The following is a 27,671-nucleotide window of genomic DNA, read 5'->3' as shown; positions in this document are numbered from 1 at the left end:
AATCCCAAACTGAGCTTAAAATTTTCTTTACAGCATTTTTTAAGGGGAAATCTCATGGAAAATAAAAGGGAAAAAAAGGGTTTCAGGGAAAAACACTCCAAACGTTTCTTTTAGTGATTGATTTGGTGTGACAATGGAATTGTTCTAGGAAGTTGAATTTTGTAACCTTACAAATTTGTTCAGTGTGGCTTCCTGACCTGCCACAGAAGGTGGATTCTTCCCCAAAGCTGATATTTCCATGTAAACTTGGTGATTTTTGTTTTCCTTCCCAGCAAGTTGTGAACATGTTAAAAGCAGAACCATTTTCCATTCACAGATTACTCAAAAATGCAGCAGAAATTTTACAGGAGTATTTCCCTGCAAAGCAGGAAAATACTCTTGCAGTAGTATTTTCTTTCAGTATTTCTTCTGGTTAAGTGGTTCTGGTAAAACTGATACCCAAACATCTCTTTTGGGTGCTGGAATCTCATGGTTGGGGGTGACTGGGACCAGTTGGAGAGTGGGGATGGGAGGGACGTTTTCTGTCAAGGATGTTTGAACCAAACCTTTGATTTTACTTTGGATTGGAGTGCCCAGCTGAAATTCAGTCCCAGCACCTGGAGCAGGGTCCAATCCAAAGTAAAATCAAAGGTTCGGTTCACTTTTCAGACACTTCTTTTTTGTCAGAAAGTGTTGAGCCAAGGAAATGCTGCCCAGAGGTGCTCGTTCCTTTCATCTCAACACTCTGAAGTTTCACGCTCGTTTTCAAAACTCAGCTAAAATGAAATTATCTGACTTTCAGCAGAAAAGCACAACAGAAGCCTCCTCCCAAGCAGTAATTAAGTAATTTCTGTAATTGGCTGTTTATTAAATGCTGATTTTTAACTTTCCAACCTATTTCTGTGCAGTGCAGTGCATTCACTGACACGGAGCACTCTGGATTTCCCAGTTAGTTTTTGTTGATCTCATTGGCCCTGAACAAATCCAGTTTCTATTCCTGGGGCTCTGCCGTGCAGAAGAAGCCCCCAGAAGGACCCAGACCCTGCCCAGGGTGGGCTCTGAGCTCCCTCCCCTCACCCTGGAGCTAGAAATTCAGGGACGCTCTAAGGGGATGTGCCAAGGGATTTAATTCCATAGTGCACAAATTCCAGCAGATCGAGGAGAGCGGGATGGGATATTTCAGTTATGGAATATTGCAGGATTCATTCTGTCACAGCAGTCAATTCCTTCTCCCCAGTCCCCAACCCAAACCCAAACAGGCTCTCCACTTTGGGGTCCTCCATCGGGAATTCCGCTCACCCTCTCAGCCCTTTTTGTCCAGCACTGCCCCTGCTCGTGCACCCAGCTCCACCTTGGTTCCCCATGTCCCTCCATATTCCCCTATGTTCCCCTATCCCCTCGTGTCCCCATGTCCCTGACACAGTTCTTGTCCTTCCGTGTCCCCCATGTCCCCAGAACCCCCATGTCCCTGTGACCCCCCATGTCCCCTCTCCTGACATCGCTCTTGTCCTCCATGTCCCCACATCCCCCATGTCCCCGTGTCCCTGAGGCAGTTCTTGTCCCTCCATGTCCCCATGTCCCTTACACAGCTCTTGTCCCCTCACATCCCCCATGTCCCCACATCCCCCATGTCCCTGTGTCACCCCATGTCCCCTCTCCTGACACAGCTCTTGTCCCCCCACATCCCCCCACATCCCCACATCCCCCTGTCCCTGTCCCTGACCCCTCTCTCTCCGCAGACGTGGAGCGTGGCGCGGACGTGGCGCTGTACTCGGGGCTGGCGGCGGCGGTGCTGGCGGTGGCCGTGCTGGCGCTGGGGGTGACCCTGTACCGGCGCAGTCAGAGTGAGTACGGCGTGGATGTCATTGATTCCTCTGCACTCACGGGAGGCTTCCAGACTTTTAATTTTAAAACAGTCAGACAAGGTTAGTGCGGCGATTTCCTTTCTTCTCTGCAGAGCTCCCACTGCTCGCCTGCGTTTGGGGAGGGGGTTTGATGGAGTCAGGGCATCACCAAGGCTCTGCATCTTGTGGCAGATGCCAAACACATCCCCCCTCTCTCCTGAGAGCGAGATACAGCAGTTTAACTGCAGTGGTACCCAATGGAAAACTGCCCTGTTAACTTCTGATCCACTCTGGTGGTGTGCAAGGAGGATGGGATGAGTGGGGACAGGGACCTGGAATTGTCCCACAATCACAGGATCCTCCTTGGCCACGCTCCAGATGCTCTAGAAATGCTGTCCAGCATCCAAAATCCCCAGCCCCTCCACTGATTTAGGAAAAGCTCAAATTAAAGCCAAGCAACCAAATCAGAGCATCTCCCGCTGCTCAGGCTCGCCTGCGTTTGGAGAGGGGGTTTAGGGCAGCCAGGGATAGGGATAACGACCTGGAATTGGCTCTGCTCTGTCCCACAAACCCAGGATCCTCCTTGGCCATGCTCCAGATGCTTTAGGAGTTCTGTCCAGCATCCAAAATCCCCATGTCCCTTCCAAAATCCCCAGCTCCTCCACTGATTTAGGAAAAGCTCAAATTAAAGCCAAGCAACCAAATCAGAGCAAGCCCGGGCAGCACAGCTGGAGCTCCTCGTGTTCTCAGTTTCAGAGCTTTCCTTCTCTCCAATAAAAGGAATTATTCTTTTCCTGATAATCCAAGACTCCCAGCTGGAAGTGTTTTGTAACCTGCTGTAACACAGGCACTGAGGGAAATCAATTTGTGTAAAACCAGACCCCTAAAGCTCTAGAAAACACCGCCAGTGCCATAAAATATGGACAAAACCTTTGCTAAAAGCAGCGCTTGGGTTTCCAGGAATGTTATTCCCTCAGAACAGGAAGGTGGGGAGGGAGAGGGGATGGAAGCAGGATGTTTATTGATTCTGTGCTGCCATTCTACCTCAGACCTGCCTGATTGTGGGTGGGTGGGAGCGTGGGCAGGCTGTGAAAGTGTCCCCATGTCTCTGTTCTCTCTGCAGAAAAGGGAAATATGTTGCAGAGTTTGTTTGGGGGGGTTTTGTGGGGTTGTTTTTTACAGTTTCTTTCTTTCCTGGAGACGTTCCTCACCAAGCATGACTTGCAAGAAATTGGCAAAAGGGCTTGGCAGACAAGGACGTTTGAAGGAAGTTCATTCATCCATTTCTAAATCCAAACCTTTAATTAGGGCTGTGTAAATCTCAATGACTGTCTCAAACAAGAACATTTTCCTTTGTGGTTCAGTCTGAGTCTTCTTTTGAGTCTGGGGAATTGTTTGCTTGGCTTAATGCTTAAAAAACCTTTCATTCTGGAGGCTCTGAAAATACCCAACTAAACAACCAAAGAAAAAGACCCCACCACAAAACCAAGCAGCCAGAGGACTCTAAATCCATGCACTCCTCATTTTTCAGAGCGTTTTCTGAGGTAAAACATCTCAAAATTAATAACTGTGGTGTGTTTCTCTGTATCACTCTTGTCCCACCTCCCTTTCAGCCCAGTTTCCCTCAGGCTGTGGGTTTGTGTAAAAGGTCTGCAGGAAGATGTTGTCACCCAGTGGGGTTTAATGTAAGGAAGGAAAACAACAAGACAGGCAAAAGGGCAAACACATCGACGTGAATCCAAACCAAAGGATCCTTCCTGGATTATTCCTGCACTCTGGAGCTGCCTGAGGCCTGGCAAACACCAAGTGTCAGATCTTGGCACCAGTTCTGCTCTCTCACATGACCTGGTGTTTTGGGAGGAACTGGGCCAAGGTCTGGCACTTGATGTTTGCAAAATCCAACAGGGATTTTGGGCTCTGAGGGCTCAGGCAGGGTTGCTGAGGTGTCCTTTTGTCAGGAAAATTAATCCACAAACACCAGGGGTGTTTAGGTCCAAAAAGGAGACAGAGTAGTCCTGTGACTTTATTCCAATCAAGGCAGAGGCTATGGGGCATCCCCTGGGGTCTCTCCAATTTTTGGAGAACGCAGCCTCCCTTTTTATCCCAATTTCCAGCCACATTTCCCTTCTCTTTTTCCCTGTTTCTGAGCTGCTTCAGAGCTTCAGACTCCCCAAAACACCTGATCCCAAAGAGTTCATTTTAATGCATAACACTCCTTTTAATTTTAAGTTCTTACTGAATTTAGGGGTTTTTTCCTCATTTCTGAGGTACTTGAGAGGTTCAGACTTCCCAGAACACCTGATCCCAAAGATTCATCTCTAATGTAAAACCATCTAATGTAAAATTAAAATTAATTTCCCTCTAATGTAAAATTAAAATTAATTTTTAATTCTTATGGAATTTAGGGTGTTTTCCCCATTGTTTCTTTCATATTTCAATGTCTAATTTCGTTTATCAGCAAACCTAAAATTTATTTGTAAAAGAAAATATCCTTTTCCATTTATCAATCAGTGGAATCCTTCCCATTGTTTCTTTTCTCTCCCAGTGCTGGTTTTATCCACCAGCTTGTTTGGAAAGACAAACCCCCCATTCCTCTCACCCTCCACCCCTGCTGGTGTCCCCACAGGTAACTCCCTGCTCCTGAACTCGTCCCTGCAGCCCGAGCTGACGGTCAGCAGGACCTACAGTGGCCCCATCTGCCTGCAGGACCCGCTGGACAAAGAGCTGATGACCGAGTCCTCCCTGTTCAACCCCCTGGCCGACATCAAGGTCAAGGTGCAGAGCTCCTTCATGGTGTCCCTGGGCGTCACCGAGCGGGCCGAGTTCCACGGCAAGGCCCACCCCGGCACCTTCCCCCACGGCAGCCCCAGGCCCTTTGGGACCCTCCAGGCCAGGAACAAGGCCATGTTCATCCAGAACCTGGCCTCCATCTCCAGCAGCAGCGAGCTGAGGAGCACGGCCCTGTTCGGGCACCTGGGGGGACGCTTGGTGGTCCCCAACACAGGTGGGTGGTTATTGGAATATTTACCAATATTGGTGATGGGACGTGTGGATGGGAGCTTGTCTGGCCTTGGTGCTGAACCAAACAGCGGCACTGTGGTGTTTCACCCCACAGACACTTTGGGCTGGCTGGGTGTGTGGTGTTTCACCCACAGACACTTTGGGCTGGCTGGGTGTGTGGTGTTTCACCCCACAGACACTTTGGGCTGGCTGGGTGTGTGGTGTTTCACCCCACAGACACTTTGGGCTGGCTGGGTGTGTGGTGTCTCACCCACAGACACTTTGGGCTGGTGGGTGTGTGGTGTTTCACCCCACAGACACTTTGGGCTGGCTGGGTGTGTGGTGTTTCACCCCACAGACACTTTGGGCTGGCTGGGTGCTGCAGCTGGGCCTGTGGGGACAAGTCCAGGCCTGCAGGAGCTCTGGTGGTGCTGGGATGGAGCTTCCCCCCATAACAGGGGCTGCTCCTCAGGTTTCCCTCTGGCAGAGAAGCTTTAAGGCGATGCTGAAGGAAAGGAGTCGGTTCTGATGGAGGGTTTGGATCCAGAGCTTTATTCTGGCCTCTGAATGCAGCACCAGCTCCAACAGAATGCCCTGAGCCCGGGATTGCTGCTCCTTTGAACCCTGGGGAGAGGGGCAGGGAAGGGGCAGGGAGCCACCAAGCAGGGACAGGAGGGGAGGGACAAAGGGACAAAGGACACCTGGATGGCCCAATGCCCCCCAGGGGTAGAGGGCATCCTGTGAATCTGCCAATTCTGGAATTCCAGTGCTGGGAGGGGAAAGGAGAGGTGACTGACACACCTGGGAGGGAATTATCAAGGAGGAACCCAAGGTTCTGAGGCAAACCGTGACATCACACCTCAACAGGTGGCTCCTTGCTCATCAAAGCACGCAGAGGAATTTGAGCTTAGGCTGCTTGATGTAGTGTTTTATAACTGAATTTTTTAAAAAAATTAAAATTTAAAATTTTTCTCCAGGAAGGAAGAAGCAGGGGCCCCGTTAATGCAAATTTTGGAAGTAGGGCATGTTGCCCACACAGGACACGAGTGATCAGAGGGAAGCCTGGGCTGAGGACTGAAGAGGCATTATGCCTGTTTGAACTGTTTTAAATTACTGCCTCTCTTGATGTCTTCAGCATGAAAGTCACATTAATCAAAGCTGTGCCTTGCTTGCATGCTGCTCCAGAGGAGAGGCTCCCCGGGAAGGGTCGGTGCTGGATCTTACGTAAGAGTATGCTCACGTTCCAGCAGCAGCTCCAGCCCCACAGAGGGACACAGGGACAGCAGCCAGGCTTGGGGACAGCTCCACTGCCCACCAGGCTCCTGCCCCTCCTGCCTGCCTCTTTTCCCTTTCCTTGGAGCAAAATCTCTCCAGATTTCCAAAGCAGGGCCCCTGTCCCAGGCTGGGATGCTCCCTCTGCTTTGGATGCTTTTTGACTTTTCTGATCTTTGTGGGACGTGTTTCAGACCTGCAGGGTTGTTTGTTTGTTGTGGAATGTGCTGGCAGAAAATCAGAGCCTGGCAGGGTCACAGCCCTGCAGCTACACCCCAGGGCTGTGTTTGCATCACCCCAAATCCCAGCCCTTACCCTGGGTATTTTCTCTCCCCAAAACACAGCACAAAAAGCCCAGATACTGCCAGCTAGGTGTTATCATCTTTCAACTCTAGTGATATTTATCCACTTTAAATTCAGTTCTGTTTTCGTTTGAGCAGTGGCTCCAGGATTATCTGCTGCTCTCTGGTTGAACTGGATGATTTAGAGCTTTATCCTTCATGTCCCACAAAACGGGTGCTTTAAAGGTTACCATAAAAAACGTGGCTTGTGTTTAGAGAGGATTGATATCAGTGACAGCCCAGGCATGCACAATGTGGGGAATGTTTTCATTTCTCCACAGACTGGTTTTGTGCTGAGGAAGGAACACTGCAGAGGCACCAAGTTAAGGCATGAATTAAGAATTCCCTCATACTGTATATTTAGCTACTTTATGTAATGATAGTCCCATCAATTAGATTATTAAAATATGTATTTGGTCCACTTGAAATTTATGTAATTCTTGCTGCCTTTATGTAAGATCAGCTGTGCCAAGCAGTTGTAAATTCCAGTGTGATCGAGTCGGTGCCTCACCAAGTCTCTGCATCATGTGGCAGATGCCAAACACATCCCCCCTCTCCTGAGAGTGAGATAAAGCAGTGTAAAACTGCCCTGTTAACTTCTGATCCACTCTGGTGGTTTGCAAGGAGGATGGGATCACTGGGGTGCGGGAGCTGGGATGACTGGGGACAAATGATGATCCCCCTCTCCATGGGGAGATTCCCTGGGATCCCACAATGATCAGGTGTGATTTCAAAAATTAAAGAGCCTCTAAGAGGCTTTATGGGAAATAAGATGTAGTTTCCTTTGATGGGAAAGCAACAGCTTGATTTCCTTGGATAATTCATGTTCCTTTCATTTGGTGAGGTTGCCATGAGAAGCAGGAGTGCAGAGGAACATTCTGGTGGTGCTCCCTGTCCCTGGCAGCCCTGCCCTTCCCAAAGGTCACTCCTGCCCTTGCTCTTTTCCAGGGGTCAGTCTGTTGATTCCACACGGGGCCATTCCAGAGGACAGTTCCTGGGAAATCTACCTGGCCATCACCCAGAGGGAGTCCAGGTGAGAGATTTGGGATCACGGTCCTGTCTTTGTTCATGGGTTTGGGGTGGAAGGTGCAGGAGCCACTCCTGGTCCCCACTGCTGGGGCCACCACCCTGCTGTGACTCTGAGAGGGACACACAAATGCCCTTGGAGTGCTGCTCCTGTGGAACCCTTGGAATTCTTGTGCCTGTTGCTCCTCTCCCTGCTCAGAGCACCTCGGGCTCTGGGTGTGCTTTCATTTTTGTTTTTTTTTTGCTTGAGAATCCTACAGACACTTGGAAGCACCGAGGCTTCAGCAGAATTTATTTTTGTGGCACTTGAGAGAGGGGAAAAAAGGAACTGGCTTTTTTTTGTTACCCTGTTGTGTCTTTTTTTTCCTCCCCTGCAGTCTCCCTCTCACCAACACTTGCACACACAGACTGAGGGGAGCCTTGGAACATTCCAGTCTCTCTTTAACAGGAATGTTGGTTGGAAAGGGCATTTTCTGGGCACCCACAGCTACAGCTCCATGTCAGAGCAATGGAATGGGGTACCCAAGTCAACTTGGGCTTTTCCCCTTTTGATATCTTGGTTTTATTCTTGTATCTTATATTTTTTTTATCTTGGTTGAGGTCCTTTCAGTAATTTTTACCTTGGTTGAGGTTCCTCCTCTCATTTTTTATCTTGGAAACACCATTTGCTTTCGTTTGAAGGGGGAACTGCAAGCGCAGCGATTTGGAACCCAAATGGATTAAAACACAACCAAACAGCAACAAAACCAGCAGGGCAAGAGGTTTCAATTGCTGGTTCAGTGTCCAAGGGATTCTCCTCCACTCTGGCACTGCTCCTGCCCAGGGATTCATTCCAAGAGATACAGAAAACACGTGGATGTGGGGGTGGCTCCAGTTTGTTGGAGTGAGAGAGAAGAAAAGCAGATTACACATCTCTGGAAGGCAGCAGGCAGAGGATGCAACCATTGACTGAGCCCAGGTGAATCCCTGGAGCTCAGGTGGGATCTCCCCTGCCTGTCCCAGAGCCACAGCCACGGCTCCACCTGCCCCAGCCCTAATTCCAAGCACAGCCCTGTCCCTGAGTCTGTAAAACTCACCGAGCTCCCTCCTCCTGCAGAATACAAATGGGTTTTCAAAGCAGGGAGATCACACTCAATCTGGAAGAATTTATGAGCCTGTGTTTTTTCAGCCATAATTTGTTTTATCTTCGCTCCTGTGAAAATATTGTTGATGGCAGCGTTTGAAGGCAGAGCACGATGGGGACGGGACCAGCTGGTGCTCGGAGCTGGGCTGGCTGGCACAGAGCAATTCCAGCGCTGGATTTGGGTTAAACAAATTGAAATGTGTTTTAAATACCAGAGTCCTAAACTGACCGACCACTGATTGGAGTTAGATGGGGTCTGATGGGTTTGTTTCATCTCCAGCTGCTGCTTCCACGTGAAATGAGCAGAAATGAGCAGCAGTGTGGGAGCCCAGGAAATTCCTCTGGCTGTCCTGGGGGACTCAAGACCCTGGCAGGGGGCTCAGAGATCTTTGCACAGAGTCAAAAACACCTGTGCCTTTGATTTTAGCCCTTGGAAAAAATTATTGACTTTGTGTGAGGAATTACAAGCGACAAGAGTTTGAGTAGAATGATGGGTAATTTGTCACAGGGTGAAAATGTAGAATTTTGGGGGTTTAGAATGGGGATTCAGGAGGCAAGATGGAGGAATCTGGGTGTGTCCTGTCGTTCTTCTTGTCCTCCATCTTTTGCTGGGATGGTGACACTTTTGGATTGCTTTAGAGTAGCAACAGACTGTCTAACATAGGTGATAGGTATTGGAAAATTATTGTAATTAAAGTCCATGTGGTTTTTGGTATAAAAAGCAACAGCACCCCAAGGGCAGGGACTGTGCCACAACCTGACCTGCTGGACAGATCTCAGCAGGTCAGAGACAGAATGTGACAGATAAGAAATTATTATTTCTTATCTAACAACCTTGAGAAGGAGAGCCAAGGAATCATGACTCCTTCTTTGGCTGCTGGTCTGGGAAAAAAGATTTTTTAATACATCTTGGGGTCATCCTGACCACAGAAACCCCAAGACAGATGAGGAAGGCGCTTGGATTTGAACTCTTTTCAGTGAATTCTCACTCCTGACAGCCACTCTTGTCTTTGCTGCCCCAAGCCTGGAGCCGGAGGGCCCCGAGGTGCTGCTGGGCCCTGAGGTGAGCTGCGGGCCCCCCGAGCTGGCCGTGAGCACCCCCTGCGCCCTGAGCATCCCGCACTGCGCCCACGCCGACCCCCAGCACTGGAGCATCCACCTCAAAAGGAGGACCCAGCAGGGCAAGTGGGAGGTAAGCCCAGCCCCAGGCTGTGCCCAGTTGTTGTCGCATCGGGGTCATTTCTTTTGAATCACGTCGGGATCACCATTTGTTGTCATGACAGTGCAAGAGTTCTATTGTCAGTACATTGCAAGGGTTCCATATCACTAGAGTTTTGTACCTCCTTGATGTTTCTTGTAGGCATCTCCTCTAGGCATTGACTCATCCTTGTCCTCACAGCAGCCAGTGACTCCAGTTCCCTCAACCAACCAATCCACTCTTTTATAACACTCTTCTTATTGGCTGCAGCCTGTTAACATCAGGCCTGCTCCTAATCCTTAATAATTGGCTCGGCTGCAGCTCTTTAGGGGCTAAGATTACATTCTATACCATCTTTATTTTCTTATATTCTATACCCTACACCCAGTGTGGAAATGGAGTTAAGCCTTGGTGCAAAGGTTCTGGTGGGGATAGACACAGAGAAGAAGAAACAATCGCAGCAAAAAAGATTTTGTGTTTTGTGATGAAGCAGCAGAATTGGGTTTGGGTGTTTCACACAAAGATGTGCAGAAGTTTATGGCTACAAAGCCCAGCCATGGATGCCATGGATGCCATGGACGCCATGGATGCAGCCTGTCCTTCTGTCCTGTCCCTCTCTGAACCCCTGTCTGGGTTTTGCTGTGCTTTAAACCATTCCCAGTCCCATTTTCCTGATTCAGATTTACTCAGTCCCTGGGCAGCTCCAGCAGTGCTGGCCTCAGACAGCCTGGGTCACTGAGGAGAGGGATAGAAGGACAGATGGACAGAGGGTCACAGGACACAGAGACAGAGGGACACAGGACAGGACTGAGCAGCAGGGGCAGAGCAGAGGGAGTTTTTGAGGAAAGGAACCGTGGCTGTAATGGGTGTTCTGGAAGGAAGTCAAAGCCAAGCCATTGTTCAAGGTTTGCCTATTGACTTTAACCTTCAAGGTAATTTTTTAACTTGACACTGGGGGGAAAAATTATCCAGAAAGTCAAGAGCACTTGAAAAAAGCTGCTAAAATTGCTTAGGCATCATCATTATTATTGTATGTACACAGCGAGCTCTGTGCTGGGCATGGCCATAAATCCTCCTGCTGACTCAGGGCTAAATTGGGAATATTTACTCAGGAAAGCAGTCCCCCTTCTCCCCTTCCTCCAGAGTGGCTCTCAGCAACACACTGCACTCCAATTGAATAAAAATAAAGAATTAATGCCATGACTCCTATTGTCGAGGCCTATTGATTCCGCTTCGCTTTATTCTCTTTAAACCTGAATTTCATTTTGCAGGAAGTGATGTCTGTGGAAGAGGAAACTACTTCTTGCTACTGCCTGTTGGATCCTTATGCCTGTCACATTCTCTTAAACAGCTTTGGAACTTATGCCCTAATTGGGGAACCCATCTCAGACTGCGCCATTCGACAGCTGAAAGTCGCCGTTTTTGGCTGCCTGTCTTGCAATTCTCTGGATTACAATCTGAGGGTTTATTGTGTGGATAACACCCCTTGTGCATTCCAGGTAAATGCCTTCACTTTGCTCCTCTGGGCTTGCTTGGTTTTCCTATTAAACCCTTTTGCTCCTTTCATCCCCAACCTTAACCCAATGGGAATATTGGATTTTTTAAAGCACTTGCTGCACCATTTGAATAAATCCCTTAAATTCCCTGCAGTTGTGGATTTACACTGAGAGCTTTAGGGCAGCCAAACTCTCTTGTTTGCTCTCTCATTTTTTGCCACATTCTCAGCTGCCCAAACTCACCCAGCCCTGGTTTACAAAAATTCAATTATCCTGCATTTCCTCTTAAAAAACCCAACAAACCAAATCCCCACGTGGCACTTGGGATCAGAATGATTTTTCCTGCACCATGTTCCAGGACACAACAGTGACATTCTCTGGCTTTTGGTAAACTCAGGAGCTCAAAATATGGGGAATTTCAGAGGGTTTTGGATAAAATACAGGGAATTACAGAGGTCTTGGGATCAAATATGGGGAATTTCAGAGGTTTTTGAATAAAATATGGGGAATTACAGAGGTTTTTGGATAAAATATAGCAAATTACAGAGGTTTTTGGGTAAAATATGGGGAATTACAGAGGTTTTTGGATAAAATACGGGGAATTACAGAGATTTTTGGATAAAATGCTGTCCTTTGGGGAACTGAAATGCAAAGAGTTGTGACATGAAATTTGCCATAAAATATGGCAAATTACAGAGGTTTTTGGATAAAATACAGCAAATTACAGAGGTTTTTGGATAAAATGCTGTTCTTTGGGGAACTGAAATGCAAACAGTTATGAGATGAATTTTTCCTTCCTCTTGCTGTGGCACAGGAATGAGAACAGGGCTGTGAGTGGAGCTGCTGTCTCTGTGCTGCTAATAAAAGCCAAGGCACCAAAAGGATTGTTAGAGGCTCACAATGGCTGCCTAATTATCCTCTTTATAACACTTAGACAATTAGTGGGTACCGGTGTCTTCCTGATGAGTCTGGAGGAAATGATCAGAAGAATAATTACCAGTTCTCTGCCTTGCCAGGAGTGAGCAGGGTGTGTGTGGATAGTGAGACAATCCTGCATCTATGGCGTGATGCAGCCCTAAAAGCAAGGCAATGTTAGGAATACTGGGAATTTCAGAGGTTTTTGGATTAAATAGGTCAAATTTCAGAAGTTTTTGATAAAATATGACAAATTTTAGAGGGTTTTGGGTAAAAGATGGGGAATTTCAGAGGTTTTTGGATAAAATATGGAGAATTTCATTTTTGGATGAAATATGGGGAATTACAGAGATTTTTTGATAAAATTTGGGGGATTACAGAGTTTTTTGGATAAAATATGGCAAATCACAGAAGTTTTTGGATGAGGGAATTTCAGAGGTTTTTGGATAAAATGTCAGAGCTGGGGTTGCCAAGTGGTGTTTGGCAGTTAATCCTGCACAGTGCAGGTTTATGTAAGAGACAAAATTCCCTTGTTTTTGACTTTTTCTCTGGCTGGAAACTCTCCTTGCTCCTCCAGCAGCTGCCTTGGGCCTTTGGGAAGTTCTGAGTGTGCTGAGAAACCCCTGGCCCTCAAAATTGAAGAGACCCAGGTCCTTTGTGTTTTGCCCCAAATATGGCTGCTGTGGGAGGACCCCCACATCTGTCAGTGAAGGCAGAGCAGCACTTACACAACATTCACAGCCATCCAACATTCTCCAGGAATTTTGAGAATGTTTAAGAAATAATCTGCTCCCTCTGTGGCTGGAAACCAAAAAACTGAAATCTCACAATTTTCTTTCTTCAGATGAACCCAACCACTTGACTTGGTTTGGAAAGACAGGAAGCTAAGGAAGGCAGGAGCCTCCCCTGAAATGGAAAATGTAAATCCCCTCCATCTGAATTGCTATAAATGTTAAATTAAGGGGCTCTCAGGCAAAAATATGGGAGCAGGAAGAACAGTTCTTTAATAGGGAAGAAAATAAAAGGATAAAATAAACAATGCAGTAACTAAACCAACACTGCCAGAGTCAGAACCCAACCTGACACGCTGTGGGTCAGGGTGTTGGCAGCAGTCCCATTGGAATTGTGGCTTAGCCCTCCTGCAGTGTCAGGGGTGGTTCTGCTGGAGCAGGGATCCTGTAGAGAAGGATGTATTCTTCCTCTGAAGATCCAGTGGCAGAGGCAGCTGCTGCTCCTCTGGGGAATCCAGTGGAGAAGCCGTGCTGGTGTTCCAGAATCCCCAGATTATATCCAGGCAGGAATGCTTGGCTCCTCCCCCTGGGCTCACATCTCCCAATGGGACGCTGTAGCTCTTATCAGCCATGCAGGGACATTCAATGGCCTCTTATCAGTAGATGTCCCCTCCCAAGAGTGATTGTGGAAGAGATAAGGAAAACTGCAAACTGGACAAAAGACAGCTGCCATGCCGATGGCAAATAGAATAAATACATCTTGCCTTGCAGTCTGGAACACCACCAGGGGTTAAACCAACCTAAATGCCTGGAAAAAAAAATTGGTTTATAATAGAAATCCATTAGTGCAGTTTCAGAGAGCTGGAGCATTGAATTTGCAGAAGGTCACAGTGATTCCAGGAGCTCCTCTAACGGCGACTTTGGTCCTGACAAGCACTAAACCCCTTCCATGGACACACATTTGATATAATTTATGTGGATTGAGAAAGGTAATTTGGAAGCACTGCTTGCCTGCTGATTTTTAAAGACTTCTGCAACCTTTCCTCCCTCACTGGTGTTTTTACTGCAGCAGCACAGGAATAAACATTGCTTAAGTACCGGCAGGGGTGATTTTTTTTTTTGCCATTATGTTTTAAATTCACCGAATTACATGAATATTTCTCTTGGAACGGAGCTCTGGAGGGCTGTAGTGCAAACCCCTGCCCAGAGTCTGCCCTTCACACTGCTCAGGGTCTTGTGCAGTGATTCTGGATGTGCCCCAGAGGTGGGAAATGGAAGTGAATGGTTTCACCTGAAGCGTTTGAAGGCTCTGAAAAGCCCTCAGAGAAGTTCCCCAGCAAAGCTGCTCTGGAATCCAGCTGTGCTGGGCTGCACTGGGAGTGTTGGAGACAGCCAAAATTTCAGTGTCCAACCAGCATTATCTGCCCAGAAATGGGGCTGGCAGTGCCCAAACCCAGCCTTCTGGGAAATATCAATATCAAATATTTATAAATATAAATATTTATATTATAAATACCATCAGCTGCCCACGAGAGAGACTCCACTGTCCATTCAATGCTGTGGGGGAACTTGGGACCCCCACAGAGGGGAATTCTGGATCCCTGGATCCAGAACCCCCAAATCACTGGATCTGGGCTTTGTTCCTGATACTGGAAATATTCTCTCCTCCTCCCTTGCAGGAAGTGGTTTCGGATGAAAGGCTCCAAGGGGGACAATTGCTGGAGGAACCCAAACTTCTGCATTTTAAAGGCAACACCTGCAGCCTCCAGATCTCAGTGCTGGACGTGCCTCCCTTCCTGTGGAGAATCAAACCCTTCACTGCCTGTCAGGTACCTGGCATTTCATTTCACTGCTTCCCCCTGCACTGGGGGAGAACCCAAATGAAACCCAAATGAACCGAGATTCCTTTTATTTAAAAAGCTTTAAACCCTCTGAGCGTTTAACAAAAACATGTTGCCTCTTGGTTCTGACAAACACAGATTTCGTTTACACCATAACGCTGTAAATTTGTCATTTTGCAGAAATGCTTTTGCCTTCCCCCATTTCAGTTGCCTCCAACAGAAGGCAAATATTCCTGCTCAAACTTAACCACTCCTCAAGATGTTTCTAATATCTGTCATTGCAGTTTTGATATAACTATGGAAATATGGCTAAAAATGACATTTAAATGTAACCACGAGTTCAAATCACAGCACGCAGAGAGCAAGCATTAGAACTGAAGAGCAGCAAATTGGTTTTTCTCTTCTCCATTAATTAGAGAGGCTGTTGAAAACTGAAAAGGAAAAATCAAAACAAAAGAAGAATTTCCAAGGATTTTTGATGACTGGAAATTCTAAGGAATGTGCTGGCACATGGAGTGGGCTGGTTTTAAAACACAGCACTCAATTAGAATGTACAATCTCCCTTCTCCCAGAAGCAGAGACACAGTTTTTGCATTCTCCAGAATTTTGGCAAAAACCCTGTTTTAAATGTGTTGCCACATTCCCCAAAACATAAAACATAAGAGGGTAATGGGCTCTGAAAGTTATAAACACAGACCCAGAGCCAGAGCAATCCCCAATTATCCCTCGTGGGGATAATTCAGCCTACAGCTTAAGAAATTAAATAAATTAATCCTTTTCAGCTTCTCAGGAGGAAGAGATTTTTGGTGTTTTGATTGTTCTTCCCACTCATCTGTATTTTAAAAGCCAAACCAAGCAGGGTTAGGATGTCCCAGTCCTGCCAGAGTGTGCCCAAAAGAAAAATCAAATCAGAGGAGATTCCTCTTAATGCAACAAATTCACTTATGCCCTCAGCAGATTATAGAGCTCCACACTTTGATTATTTTATTGTCTCCTAATCCCTTCTCCAAACACGAAGAATAAATGTCTGGAATTCAACCTCCAAGTGCCACTTAGAGCCTGATCAGAGCAGGGGCTCAGGGCTGCAAAAAAGCCTGTGCCAAACCCAGGGCTGCCCTGATCCTGAGGAAAATTTACATTTTCTAACTGGTGTAACTGGGATGCCTTGGGCAGCTCAGAAACACAATCACTGCTCCTCAGAGGAGCTGCAGAACCTCCCCTGGCTCGGTGCTTCCCTCGCAGTGAAGAGTCTGGTGACAGCTCTGGTTTGCTTCCAGCCCCTTTATAGAGAAAAGGATCTATTTTTGCACGTGGAGTTTCTTCCAGTGTTCCCTGGGCTCCTCTCCTACGTCCCACCCTGTGAGAGCAGCTGCTTGTGCTGCCTGGCAGGAACAACTGAACACAGCCTGTTCCAGGAATGTCTCTGGTCCAGCAGCAGAGCCTCCCCGGGCAGCGTGGGGAGGAGGATTTATGGAAATGATGTCTCAGGGAGGACGAGCAGATGAATAAATCACACTGAGGAGCTGCTGGGAGGCAGCTGGTGGCAGGTGGCACCAGGATTCCTGCTCAGAGCCTGTGTTTGTCCTGGCCCAGGGCTTGGCTCCCTTCCCACTGGGGATCCCTGAGAGATGTGGGTGGTGCAGGCAGAGCAGGGATGGGCATGGCAGGAGCTGGGCAGGCACCTCTGGCTGCTCAGATCTGCATCTCCTGGAGGATCCAGCTCTGCCTGGGGCCAGGAGATGATTTACAGCCCCTCTGTCTGCGAGGAGTTTAATTATAAACGCAGAGTGGAGCTGAAAGCATCTCTGGAATACTCCAAGCACTCATTGTTGCAGCACTCCTTGCTGCTCTGCTTTGTTTCACACAGCTCCTTTCAGCTGAGTGATTCTTCCACTCGGAGTGAAAGCAGAGATCATCACCCTGAAAAAAATCTAATTACAGCTGCTCCACTTCTAACATTTTGCTAATGTTTCCTTTATCATTGGGAGCATTTTACTACTGCGGCTGCTTCCAGCTTGGGATCCAGCCGGGGGCTGGGGACAGGCAGGAAGCTGGGGCAGGAGGGAGGGGCCAGGGCAGATCCTGGTGGGAAATTCCTTTGGAATGGAAAAGGGAAGATTGGCAGTTCTCAGTGGGAAGTTCCTCTGAGATGGAGAAGGGAAGGGCGGCAGGACCAAGGCAGTTTCTGGTGGGAAATTCCTTTGGGATGTGGAAGGAAAGGCTGACAGGGCAGTTCTTGGTTGGAAGTTTCTTCGGGATGGAGAAGGGAAGGTTGGCAGGGCCAGGGCAGTTCCTGGTGTGAAGTTCCTTCGGGGTGGAGAAGGGAAGGCTGGCAGTTCTCAGTGGGAAGTTTCTTTCCTTGCATTCTGGTTACAAGGTGATTTCAAGGAGACACAGAGAGGAATTCTGATCTTGGCAAGAGGGAGGAAGTGAAATGCATCTTTCTGAAGTCTCTCTAAACATCTTTTTTAAGAATCTCCCATTACTTGTTTCTCTGAGCTCTCGGTCATTGCCACACCTCAGTTCCATCAACTCAATCCTCATTTTCTATCTTTGCTCAGACCTGGAGGTGCCATTACCCAGCCCACCCCAGCAGAGCAGCACTGTGTGTGTCCCCAGGCCGTGTCCCCTGTCCCTGACGTGTCCCTGTCCCACAGGAGGTGCCATTCTCCCGCGTGTGGCGCGGCAGCCCCCGGCCCCTGCTCGGCGCCTTCTCCCTGGAGCGCTTCAGCCCCGCCACCACCCAGCTGTGCTGCACCGTGTGTGTCAGGCAGCTGCAGGGCCACGAGCAGCTGCTGCACATCCAGACCTCCATCCTCGAGGTACAGACACCAGCACCCCCTGGCCTGCAGGGTGGGATGGTCATGGAACAGAATCCTGGGGTGGCTTGGGTTGAGTTGGGTTGGGTTGTGTTGGGTTGAGTTGGGTTGGATTGAGTTGGTTTGGGTTGAGTTGGCTTGGCTTGGCTTGGCTTGGCTTGGAAGGGCCTTAAAGCCCATCCAGTGCCACCTCTGCCATGGGCAAGACCACCTTGCACCATCCCACCCCTTGGACCCTTCCAAGGAGAGGGCACCACCTCTCTGCCCACCGGTTCCCTCCCCAGTTTTGTCCTTTCCTCCTGTAGTTTTTGCTCAAATCTGGAAGCAGTCTTTAAAGCCTTGCAGATCCAATTTCCAGCAGAAATCAAGGCACAGAGACTCTGCAGCACCAACAATAACTTATCAATAATTTAATAATTGATTGTTTGGGTTGGTGGCTGTGGTTTCCTAGCAAGAAGCCTTTGCAGAGCACTGAGAGCTGGGGACAGGGGTACAAACTGTGCCTTGTGAGGACTGAGCCCTGCTCATGGCTAAAACAAATCAGACCTACAGCTGAGCAAGCTGTTGATCTGTCCCACAGCCATGAGAACTTCAGCAGCTGCATTTTTTAGATTATTGAGCATCTTTGTTGATTCATCCAGATTAATAATTCTGGATTAAAGCTCTGCACCCATAAATGCTCTGAGCAGGGAGTGCGGCAGCTGGGCAAGAGAACATGAACATCATTTTATATAAAAACTCAGAACTGGCCAAGTGTTTTCTGCTCCTTTACTGTTATTTCATAAAACCCCTCTGTCACTCTCTGTGTCTCCAGCCCGTGCTACCGCTGCCTTGCTCTCCCTCTCTGCTGTGTTTTTAAGGGCCCTGTCTGTACACAAGTCCCCAGAGCATGTTCCCGTTCTGCTTCAAGCAGATTTACTGCTCTGGAAGGCTTTCTCATGCCTATCTCCAGCAGTGATTGAAGAGGGAGGATAATTTGACTGCGAAATAAATTCTGTGAGTGACAACTCCCCCCCGGAGCCGCTCTGTGCGCGACAATCCCCGCAGCGCCCGGGTCGCTGTGCTTATCTCACACGTGCAGGGCAGGAGCTTCTCCTGCTCTGCATCTTGAGCAGAGCCCAGGGCAGAGCTGCAGCACCGGGTGCTGAGCCTGGCTGGCCCTGGGGACCTGTCACAAATGGTGGATGGAGGCTGCAGCATCGTCGCTGCTGCTGGTTAATATTGATGCTGTGTCACTCTCGGATGAGTAATGCACTGAAATTTGACTCTGTTATGCAAGACTGGTGTGATTCCACAGGAAAAGAGGGGCCAGATCTGCAAAGGACCTGGATTCCAGAGAATCTGGGAGAGCTGAGGTGTTTAAGGAATTCGGGTGTTTAAGAAAACCCAAAGAAAGAAAGAAACAAACACGAATTTATGTGTCCATGTTTCGGGTTTAAGCAATTAAAGATTTAGAAACCCAGTGCTGCTCTTCAAGACAAAAATAACCGAAAAAGAAAACTCATGGAAGGAAAAACCACAATTTTAAAGGTTTTCATGCACAAGTCCTTGTGATGATGAAGGAACACCTTCTGAGTGTTCTTTCACAACTCACAGAAGCACCTCTTGTAGCAGGCCCAGAGCCTGCAACATTTTCCTGGTGTTCAGAAGCTTAAGATAGGAAATGCCAGTTCATGATGACTGGAATCTTAGAAACTCCTTTCTTCTGCCTTTGGACCTCTTGCTTATCTCTCTGTAAGACTATAGGTCACTTTCTTTTAACCCTTGCTATTGGACAATTTCCAAAACCCCTGAACCCTATATAAAGAGCTGCTTTTGCCCAGCTCAGGCAGAAGAGCTGTCACTGGCAACCTTTGCAGAAGACTCAATAAAGAAGCTCCTGTGGAACTCCACACAGCCTTCTCCTCCCTCTCCCTGAGTCTGCCTGCTTGGGCACCTAGCAAGCTGAGAGCTGAAATCACTAAAGCACAATGAGCTGATGATCACTAAAGAGCTGTTAACACTTAAGCTTGCTAAGGTTGCCTGTGGCTAAAAAGGGCTTGGGAACTTGGACAAGCTGTGCCGAGCAGGTCAGAGCTATCCCAGGTCAGAGCTATCAGTGATGCTGGCTGGGATCTCTGTACAAATCACAAAGGGGACAGGGCTGCTGTGGAATGTGCTTTGAGCTGTTTTATTTTTCAGCATCAGTCTCATTCCATGGTTATAACAATGAGAAGATGCCACCAGCTCACATCTCAGGCAGCAGACTAAGAACTTAATGTTACAACTCACTTTATAAGTTTTTTGACCCATCTCCAAAGCAAAAGCACATTGACAGTAGTTCTATCCAACCACTATAAGTGCATGTACTTTTGCTTAAAACAATACTTGCTTATTTTGAATACAATTCTTATTTGTAAGCTTTAAAACACAATGCACAGAGCTCCATTATTAAGCTTCAAACTTCCTAATATCTCACTAGATAAACTTTTCTGTAGCTTAGGGAGTTATTTTAGAGAAACATGAATACACAGACCATTGTTCTATCTGTCCTTGCTTTTCTACAGTTTAAAAAATTTTTCTGCTGGCCAATCTCATGGCTGCTGCTTAGCTCTAATCACAGTTCTGCTGTTTCTGAGGCCTGCCTTTTGCAGCTTTCCCAAACCCCTCTAATTTTGTGGATTCCCACAATCCGGACCCTGTTGCAGCCTGCTGGGGACACCCCGAACCCCAGCACAGCCGCATTAACCTCTGAGCCATTTTCTGTTGCCAGTTCAAGCAACCTGAGGTTTGTTTCTCCTTTCCCTGCAGGCTGAGAGAGAAAACATCCCCTTCTTTGGCCACGAGGACAGCGCCTTCCCCGCCCAGCTGGGCCCCAAGGCCTTCAAGATCCCGCGCTCCATCCGGCAGCGCATCTGCACCACCTTCGACGCGCCCGGCGCCAAGGGCAAGGACTGGCAGCTGCTGGCACAGAAGAACAGCATCAGCAGGTGATGGCAGCGCCCTGGCATGGAGTTTGTGGTGGTGTTCATGGGGGTCCCAGGAGGAGGGAAGAGATGAGAATCTTGACTCGTTTCAGAAGGCCGTTTTATTATTTTATGATATATATTTCATATATATATATATATAAAATGTATATTATATTAAAAGAAAATTATACATGATCATGTTCACATGGGTTTTTTGGATGAGGGAAGAGATGAGGATCTGACTCCATGTTTCAGAAGGCTTGAGTTATTATTTTATGATATATATTACATTAAAACTATACTAAAAAAATAGAAGAAAGGATTTCATCAGAAAACTCGCTAAGAATAGAAAAAGAAGGAATGATAAAAGTTTGTGGCTCAGATTCTGTCAAAGCCAGCTGACTGTGATTGGCCATTAATTAGAAACAACCACACGAGACCAATCCCAGATGCACCTGTTGCATTCCACAGCAGCAGATAACCATTGTTTACATTTTGTTCCTGAGGCTTCTCAGCTTCTCAGGAGAAAAAATCCTAAGGAAAGTATTTTTCATAAAATATCATGGCTCCAGGGGTTGGCACCTGGAACGGGGATTTTGGGCCATTCAGGGGTGGTTGCTTGGTTGGTTTGTTGCTGGTGTCAGGGTGTGGGTGGGAATGAGGGGCTGAGTGGGGCTCCCTCCTGGTTCCAGCTCCTCGTCCTTCTGCCCACCCTCAGGAGTCCAAGGCTGCAGACAGATTTTGTCCATCCAAGAGTTGTTCAAAGCCCTTAAGAGGCTGCATGTTCCCCCAGACAAATCCCCTTGACTCTCTTTCCTATTCCAAAATGAATCCTGCAGAATTTTTTTTTGAAGGGAAAGACATCTTAAAAAGAGACAGTCATGCTCTACTGTTAGGAGTAATAATATTATGATTATTAAAACTGAAAGATGCTGTAAAAACCAATTTACTTCTTACTTTGCTTTTTCTGCTTGGCTAAATTAAATTGGCGGAGGCAGCTTCCTCACAAAAATATTTTCTGATTGTCACAAACTCTATAAATGCGTTCCCAGGAGAGCAGAGGAATACTTAAATCAGGCAAAGTAACTTTCCATTGGTTTCCTGCTTTGTGTGGGAGCCTCAATAAACCACATCTGAGCCAAAGGAAAAAGATTTTTGGATAAACATTTTGTTTTACCAAATTCTGTGCAAATTACCCCTGCATGGTCCTAAAAACAGCACATTACCAAAATAGAAAATCCCGGATCAAAGGGGTTGTGTCTTTGCACAACCCATGCACCAGCTGCTGAGGGGTTTTATTTTCCAAACACATGGATTGTGCTGGGCATAGGGCACAGCTGCAGCCCAGGCTGTTCCTCATCCCTTTTCCATTCTTTCCCTGCAGGAATCTCTCCTTTTTTCTATCCTTTCCCTGCAGGAATCTCTCCTTATTCCTCATCCGTTTTTCCCTGCAGGAATCTCTCCTTTTTTCACTCCCTTCCCTGCAGAAATCTCTCCTTCTTCCTCACCCATTTTCTCTCCTTCCCCTGCAGGAACCTCTCCTTCTTCCTCATCTCTTTCTCCCTCCATTCGCTGCAGGAATCTCTCCTTCTTCCTCGCCCTTTTTTCTCTCCTTTCCCTGCCGGTATCTCTCCTTCTTCCTCACCCCTTTTTCCCTTTTCTCCCTGCAGGAATCTCTCCTTTCCCTGCAGGAATCTCTCTTCCATCCTCACCACTTTTTCCCTGCAGCAATCTCTCCTTCTTCCTCAACCCTTTTTCTCTCCTTTCCCTGCAGCAATCTCTCCTTCTTCCTCAACCCTTTTTCTCTCCTTTCCCTGCAGGAATCTCTCCTTCTCCTCATCCCTTTTTTATTCCTTTCCCTGCAGGAATCTCTCCTTCTTTGTCACCCCATTTTCCCTTTTTCCCTGCAGGAATCTCTCCTTCTTCCTCACCCCTTTCCCCTGCAGGAATTTCTTCTTTCCCTGCAGGAATCTTTTCTTCTTCCTCATCCCTTTCTCCCTCCTTTCCCTGCAGGAATCTCTCCTTTCCCTGCAGGAATCTCCTTCTTCCTCACCCCTTTTTCCCTGCAGGAATCTCTCCTTCTTCCTCATCCCTTTTTCCTATTTATCCCTGCAGGAATCTCTTCTTTTATTCCTCCTTTCCCTGCAGGAATCTCTTTTTTCCCCTGCAGGAATATCTCCTTATTCCTCATCTCTTTTTCCCTCCCTTCCCTGCAGTAGTCTCTCCTTCCTTACCCATTTTCTCCCCTTTCCCTGAAAGACTCTCTCCTTTCCCTGCAGGAATCTCTCCTCCTTCCTCACCCATTTTCTCTCCTTTTTCCCTGCAGGAACCTCTCCTTCTTTGCCACCCAGAGCAGCCCCTCTGCCGTCATCCTGGACCTGTGGGAGGCACGGCACCAGCACGACGGGGACCTGGACTCGCTGGCCTGTGCCCTGGAGGAGATTGGCAGGACACACTCCAAGCCCCCTGAGGTGCCAGAGCCCGAGCTGGACGAGCCCGAGTTCCCCTGCACCAGGAAGGGGCTTTAGTCCCTCTGTCCTGCCAGGACACACGGCCAGCAGGGGTTGTGGGGATGGAACTCACCCCGCATCAGTGGCAATGGGAGGAGCAGCAGCTAAAAACCCTCTGGTGATGAGGAAAACCAGCTCCTCCCTGTCCTCCTCCACTTAAAATCCATATTTTGGTGCCCCAAATGAGCCTGCGCTTGTGTCAGCGCCGGGGCAGGAGGGAGAGAGACACAGAGCCATAAGAGGGAAACGTTATTCTGTATTTAGGAACAGTCATGTTCGTGTACTGCCTAGTGAAAAATCAACAAATAGCATTGGATATTTCGAGCCACTGGAGGTTGGTCCTGGTTAAAAGGTTTCTCTAGTGAAAATCAACAAATAACGTTGGATATTTTGAGCCACTGGAGGTTGGTCCTGGTTAAAAGGTTTCTCGCCGAATTCGAGGGTGGTTTAAAAATCCCATCACGTTGTCACTTTATGTCTGCTACAGGAAAACTGAAAATTTGGCCTTATCCTGTTCAGATGTTTGAGGAATTAGAAGATCTCATAATTATTTCACATCGTGTGTATTCCAAATACTTTGTTTTAAAAATTCAGCCCCCTAATGAATGTACATTTGCTGCAGAGCTTTGCTGCCTGTTCTGTTACCAAAATTCCAGAACAAACCCCTTCTCTCTGAGACTGGGGGGTGTGTGCACACGCCAGAGGAATTTTCTAATTTTCTACGTCTGCAAACTTTCTTAGTCAAAAAACTGTCTTTGGGGGTGGATTTAAATAACCAAATAACACACGGGAAAATTTCCAGCCCTATTTTAGCAAGTTGAGACATTTATTTTTGTTACTTCATTCTCTGTGGCTGAGCTGAAGGTGAAGGCAATCAGCACAGCTTCATTTTGGTTGGGTTTCAGATTGAAACCACAAACCCCACACGGCACTGCCAACACTGGCCTGGATTTTGTTGCACAATTTGGGAATTTTGCGGGGTCCAGAGCTGGCTGTGTTACCTTGGTTTAATTACAAATTGCATTTTCCCCAAAAATCAGGATCTAAGCAGAGAATTCACCTCATTTTTTACCCATTCCATGCAGAAATTATTTATGGCTTCAACCAAACCAAAAAGAGCTGTCACTGTGAGTGAGGGCCTGGTGGAGCTGGGACTGAGCCAAATGTCACCATTATTTTTGACCATTCTTTTCACTCCCATCCTTCACCATAGCCGAGGTGCTGGAGCCCGTGGGGCTGCCAGGGCACAGGCAGGAGAAAAAGGAACAGAAATGAGGCTTTGGGAGCTTTGTGGAAATGCAGGAAACCCAAACCAAGGGTTTGGGGGCTGTTTTAGCCTCATGTTTGGCTGAGAGCAGGGCAGTTCCTTCACCCAGGACTGCAGTGTGAAAATCTAAACAAAACAACAACGAGATCAGCAACATCAGCTTTGTCCTTGCTTGTGCTGCCCTGAAATCAAAAATGTCACTGCCTGCCCAGCTCAGGAATAGGCTGAGACATGGAAATCCTGAAACTTGGAAATCCTGAGACCAGTGCAAAGCTTTCCTGCAGCTCAGCATCTCCTGCAAGCCTGGCAGGAGGCTCCTGGCACAGGTTTCGGGGCAGACAGAAATACCGGCTGCAAGCTGTCACTGCTTTCAGCAGCACATGCTCCTCCAGTTCCATCCCCACTGACTGCCAGTCCTCCTCCACAAACCTGTTCTTGGTTGGACAAAATGTCAGGCATTAGAAAAAAAAACAAAACAAGGGATGATGGCACCGGGGGAACAAGCAGAGTCTGCGAGCTGCCGTTGTCGGGGAAACCAATCCGGCTCTGCCTGCAGCAGGGATTTGTTCTCAGTGCCCCAGAGCTGCTCTGTTCCTGAGCAGGCTGGGTTTGGTGCCCCAGGTGCTGCAGGGGATTCCTGGGTTAGACATTGGAGGGGAATCTTCAGGATCAGGTGTTCTGGGAAGTCTGAACCTCTCAAGTACCTCAGAAATGGGGAAAGTGTAGGAGCCTGAATGAGAGATGTGGGATTCCAGGCAGCTCTCCAAAATGCAGTTTATTGTATCCAAAATGCAGTTTATTGTATCCAAAATGCAGTTTATTCTATCCAAGATGCTACAGCAGTCCAGGGTCGTGGATGACAGAGCTGTGCCTCCAGCTGTCAGTTCCAGCTGCAGGCAGGCCTGGAGACCCACATCCCTCATTCAGGCCCTTACTAATGGTGCCCCACGTTGGGCACCACTGTGAGAGCCAAAATGAAAGATGTGGGACTCCAGGGACTCTTCAAAATGCAGTTTATTACGTCCAAAATGCAGTTTATTGTATACAGAATGCAGTTTATTCTATCCAAGATGCTACAGCAGTCCAGGGTCATGGGTGGCAGAGCTGTGCCCACAGCTGTCAGCTCCAGCTGCACAGAAGCCTGAAGACCCTTTAATTTTGGCTACAAATGCATTATATACTTTTCTTTCCTGAGCATCTTAATACCAATCTATAGTAGAACTAATCTATACCTTAACTATTATCTACAGCCTATCATACCTACTGTAATTACCATATTCATGTTGCTGTTCCCCTATCACTAAAAGTCAGTACATTACAGTTTAAGCTAGAAGTTTTTTTCCGTTTTCTTGCAGTGGAAAATTCTGAGATCATTTTCTACTTGCAACATTTGCTGCCTTGTTTGCCTGTGCTATCTTTCTGCTTGGTAAAAGCATCTTGTTTGGGGTGGGTTTATCCTTTGCTCTAAGCCGTAAAACCTCTTCTACTAACACACCCTTTGCCTCCTTGGTTATCCAGCAAGACTGGCACAGCAATTCTTTTCTTCTATATCAAAACTTGCTTCCATCTCTATTCCTTCATCAGACTCTACATTTAAAAATCCTTCTGCCAAGCACACATATCTGTGAGACTTTCTTGTCAAACTCTCATCCTTCCCAACAGGAAAGAGAGAAGGGAAATTGGGATAAAAAGGGAGGGGTTGGGAAATTGGGATAAAAAGGAGCTGCATCCTCCTGCTCTGCTCCATCCTCCTGACACCCCAGGGAGCCCCAGGATCTGCGGGGGCTCAGCCCCTGCTGCCTTTCCTCAGGGTTCTGTCCACCCTGGAGCTCTGCAAACCCTCCCAGTGCAGGGCCCCCACTCAGAGGGAGCCAGCCCTGCCTCAGAATCCCAGCCCACCCACAATCCCATGTCCTGAAAGGGAATAAATGTCCAAACTGGACAATTCCATAGGGAAGCTGTTCCCCCATGAAGGGCTCAGTTGGATGCTGCCCTTTAGGTTTTGTTCCCTGGTTTTTCTTCTTCCCTTTGAATAAAGCAATTCTTTGTTGCTGATCTCACTCTTTGAGAACCTGAATCAACAACTCTTCAGCTTTCCTTCCTATTCCTGACTGCTTTGATGCTCTTGTGTTCTTCAAATGAACCAGAAATGCCCCAAATATTTATTTCCTTTCTCCCTTTCTCTTTAAAAGACTTTTTGGAAATCCATGCACGTATTCATATGATTTGACCCAAAACACAGATGTGGAGGAGCACCTGGAAAAGGATTAGGGGCCAGGAATTAAAAATTCATTCCTTTCTTCTGTTGTATAAATTATGATAATTGAAAAACAATTTTCCCCGAACTAGAAAGTAAAAGAAGGAGAAATGTGCATTTTCCCCCCTGTAGATTCCACGTGGCTGCCCTGTCTCTATTCAGGGGAAAGAGCCATTCTGATTTTACATCACCAAAGAATCTGCTTTAATAGATTTTCATTTTCCTGAGCACTTTGCCCAGGTATTTCTGTGCCATGACTCATTGCAGACTAATGGCTGCATTTTAAAAATGACTCCCAGCTCCGCCAGCACCATAAAGCTCATTTCCATGTCGTACCGCCCTGCACTCCCACAGAAATTTTATTGAGATTTTTGTAATAGATGAAGAGATATCAAACAATTCTCTTAAAATCCAGCAAACTGCTTTTGTCCTTGTTTTTATCTCTGGCCACAGCTGTTCTTCCCATCTCTGGCCTGGGCACTGCTGCCTTTCAGAGAATCTTATTCAGCATAAATCACTTTGCAGGGTCTGGGATATTCACATCGCACTGCAAATTCATTCTTTTCCACCTGCAAGGCTGTGCCATGAGAGTTTTAAAGCATTCAATAACTGATCAATTCCAATTTTCCACTAAAGGGAGACACAGCCCAGGTCCACGGTGAGTTAAACAAGGGAGGGACCAGGCTGGGCTTCTGGTCACCACCTGAATCTTCTTTTTTCAGGCTGTTTCTGCCTGTAAAACACAGATTGCAGCAAAGAGCTGCTCTTGGCTGGTAATTAACTGAGTGGAGAACAGGAAATGAGATTTGAAGTCCTTGACAACCAAGGACGATCTCCAGGGTTGCCTTTTTGGCCTTTCCTTGGCTGATGCCCCCAGGGAATTCTCTCTCACCTGTGGCACAGCAGAAAGGGGGAACATCCCTCACCCAGAGCCTGCCCATGGTTTCCCAGGGGCTGCTCATTCCTGGGATCAGCTCTGCTGAAATTCCTCCCTGGACGCTGCTCCTGATCCAGCAGGGGCTGGGGTGTGCACAGCCCTCTCTGCCCAGCCCCAGGATTTGGGTGGAATTGGTGAAATTCCCCCATGGACACTGCTCCTGCTCC

The 27,671-nt window shown here is 47.6% G+C and overlaps 1 protein-coding gene across 4 annotated transcripts in view; it reads left to right on the top strand.

The window, feature by feature from the left end:
* UNC5D (unc-5 netrin receptor D) overlaps window positions 1-27,671 on the top strand; it is a 160,404-nt gene that overhangs the window by 78,105 nt on the left and 54,628 nt on the right. The window contains exons 8-16 of one of the 4 annotated variants that reach the window (XR_008484214.1): window positions 1,719-1,904; window positions 4,450-4,827; window positions 7,385-7,469; window positions 9,609-9,777; window positions 11,055-11,282; window positions 14,605-14,754; window positions 17,424-17,588; window positions 20,376-20,554; window positions 22,860-25,749. Coding sequence is in view for 2 of the 4 variants with exons in the window: in XM_054294375.1 (XP_054150350.1) it covers window positions 1,719-1,904; window positions 4,450-4,827; window positions 7,385-7,469; window positions 9,609-9,777; window positions 11,055-11,282; window positions 14,605-14,754; window positions 17,424-17,588; window positions 20,376-20,554; window positions 22,860-23,061 (1,742 nt within the window). In the remaining 2 variants the exon portion in view is untranslated. Of the gene's footprint in view, window positions 1-1,718; window positions 1,905-4,449; window positions 4,828-7,384; window positions 7,470-9,608; window positions 9,778-11,054; window positions 11,283-14,604; window positions 14,755-17,423; window positions 17,589-20,375; window positions 20,555-22,859; window positions 27,651-27,671 lie in introns of those variants that run through there. The other 3 variants (XR_008484213.1, XM_054294377.1, XM_054294375.1) reach the window with 3 other exon arrangements.

Source organism: Melozone crissalis, unplaced genomic scaffold (assembly GCF_028551555.1).
Source record: "Melozone crissalis strain CALT ecotype California unplaced genomic scaffold, PUWL_Pcris_2 ptg000247l_1, whole genome shotgun sequence".
NCBI classification, from domain to species: domain Eukaryota; kingdom Metazoa; phylum Chordata; class Aves; order Passeriformes; family Passerellidae; genus Melozone; species Melozone crissalis.
This window is presented reverse-complemented; position numbering and strand designations above follow the sequence as displayed.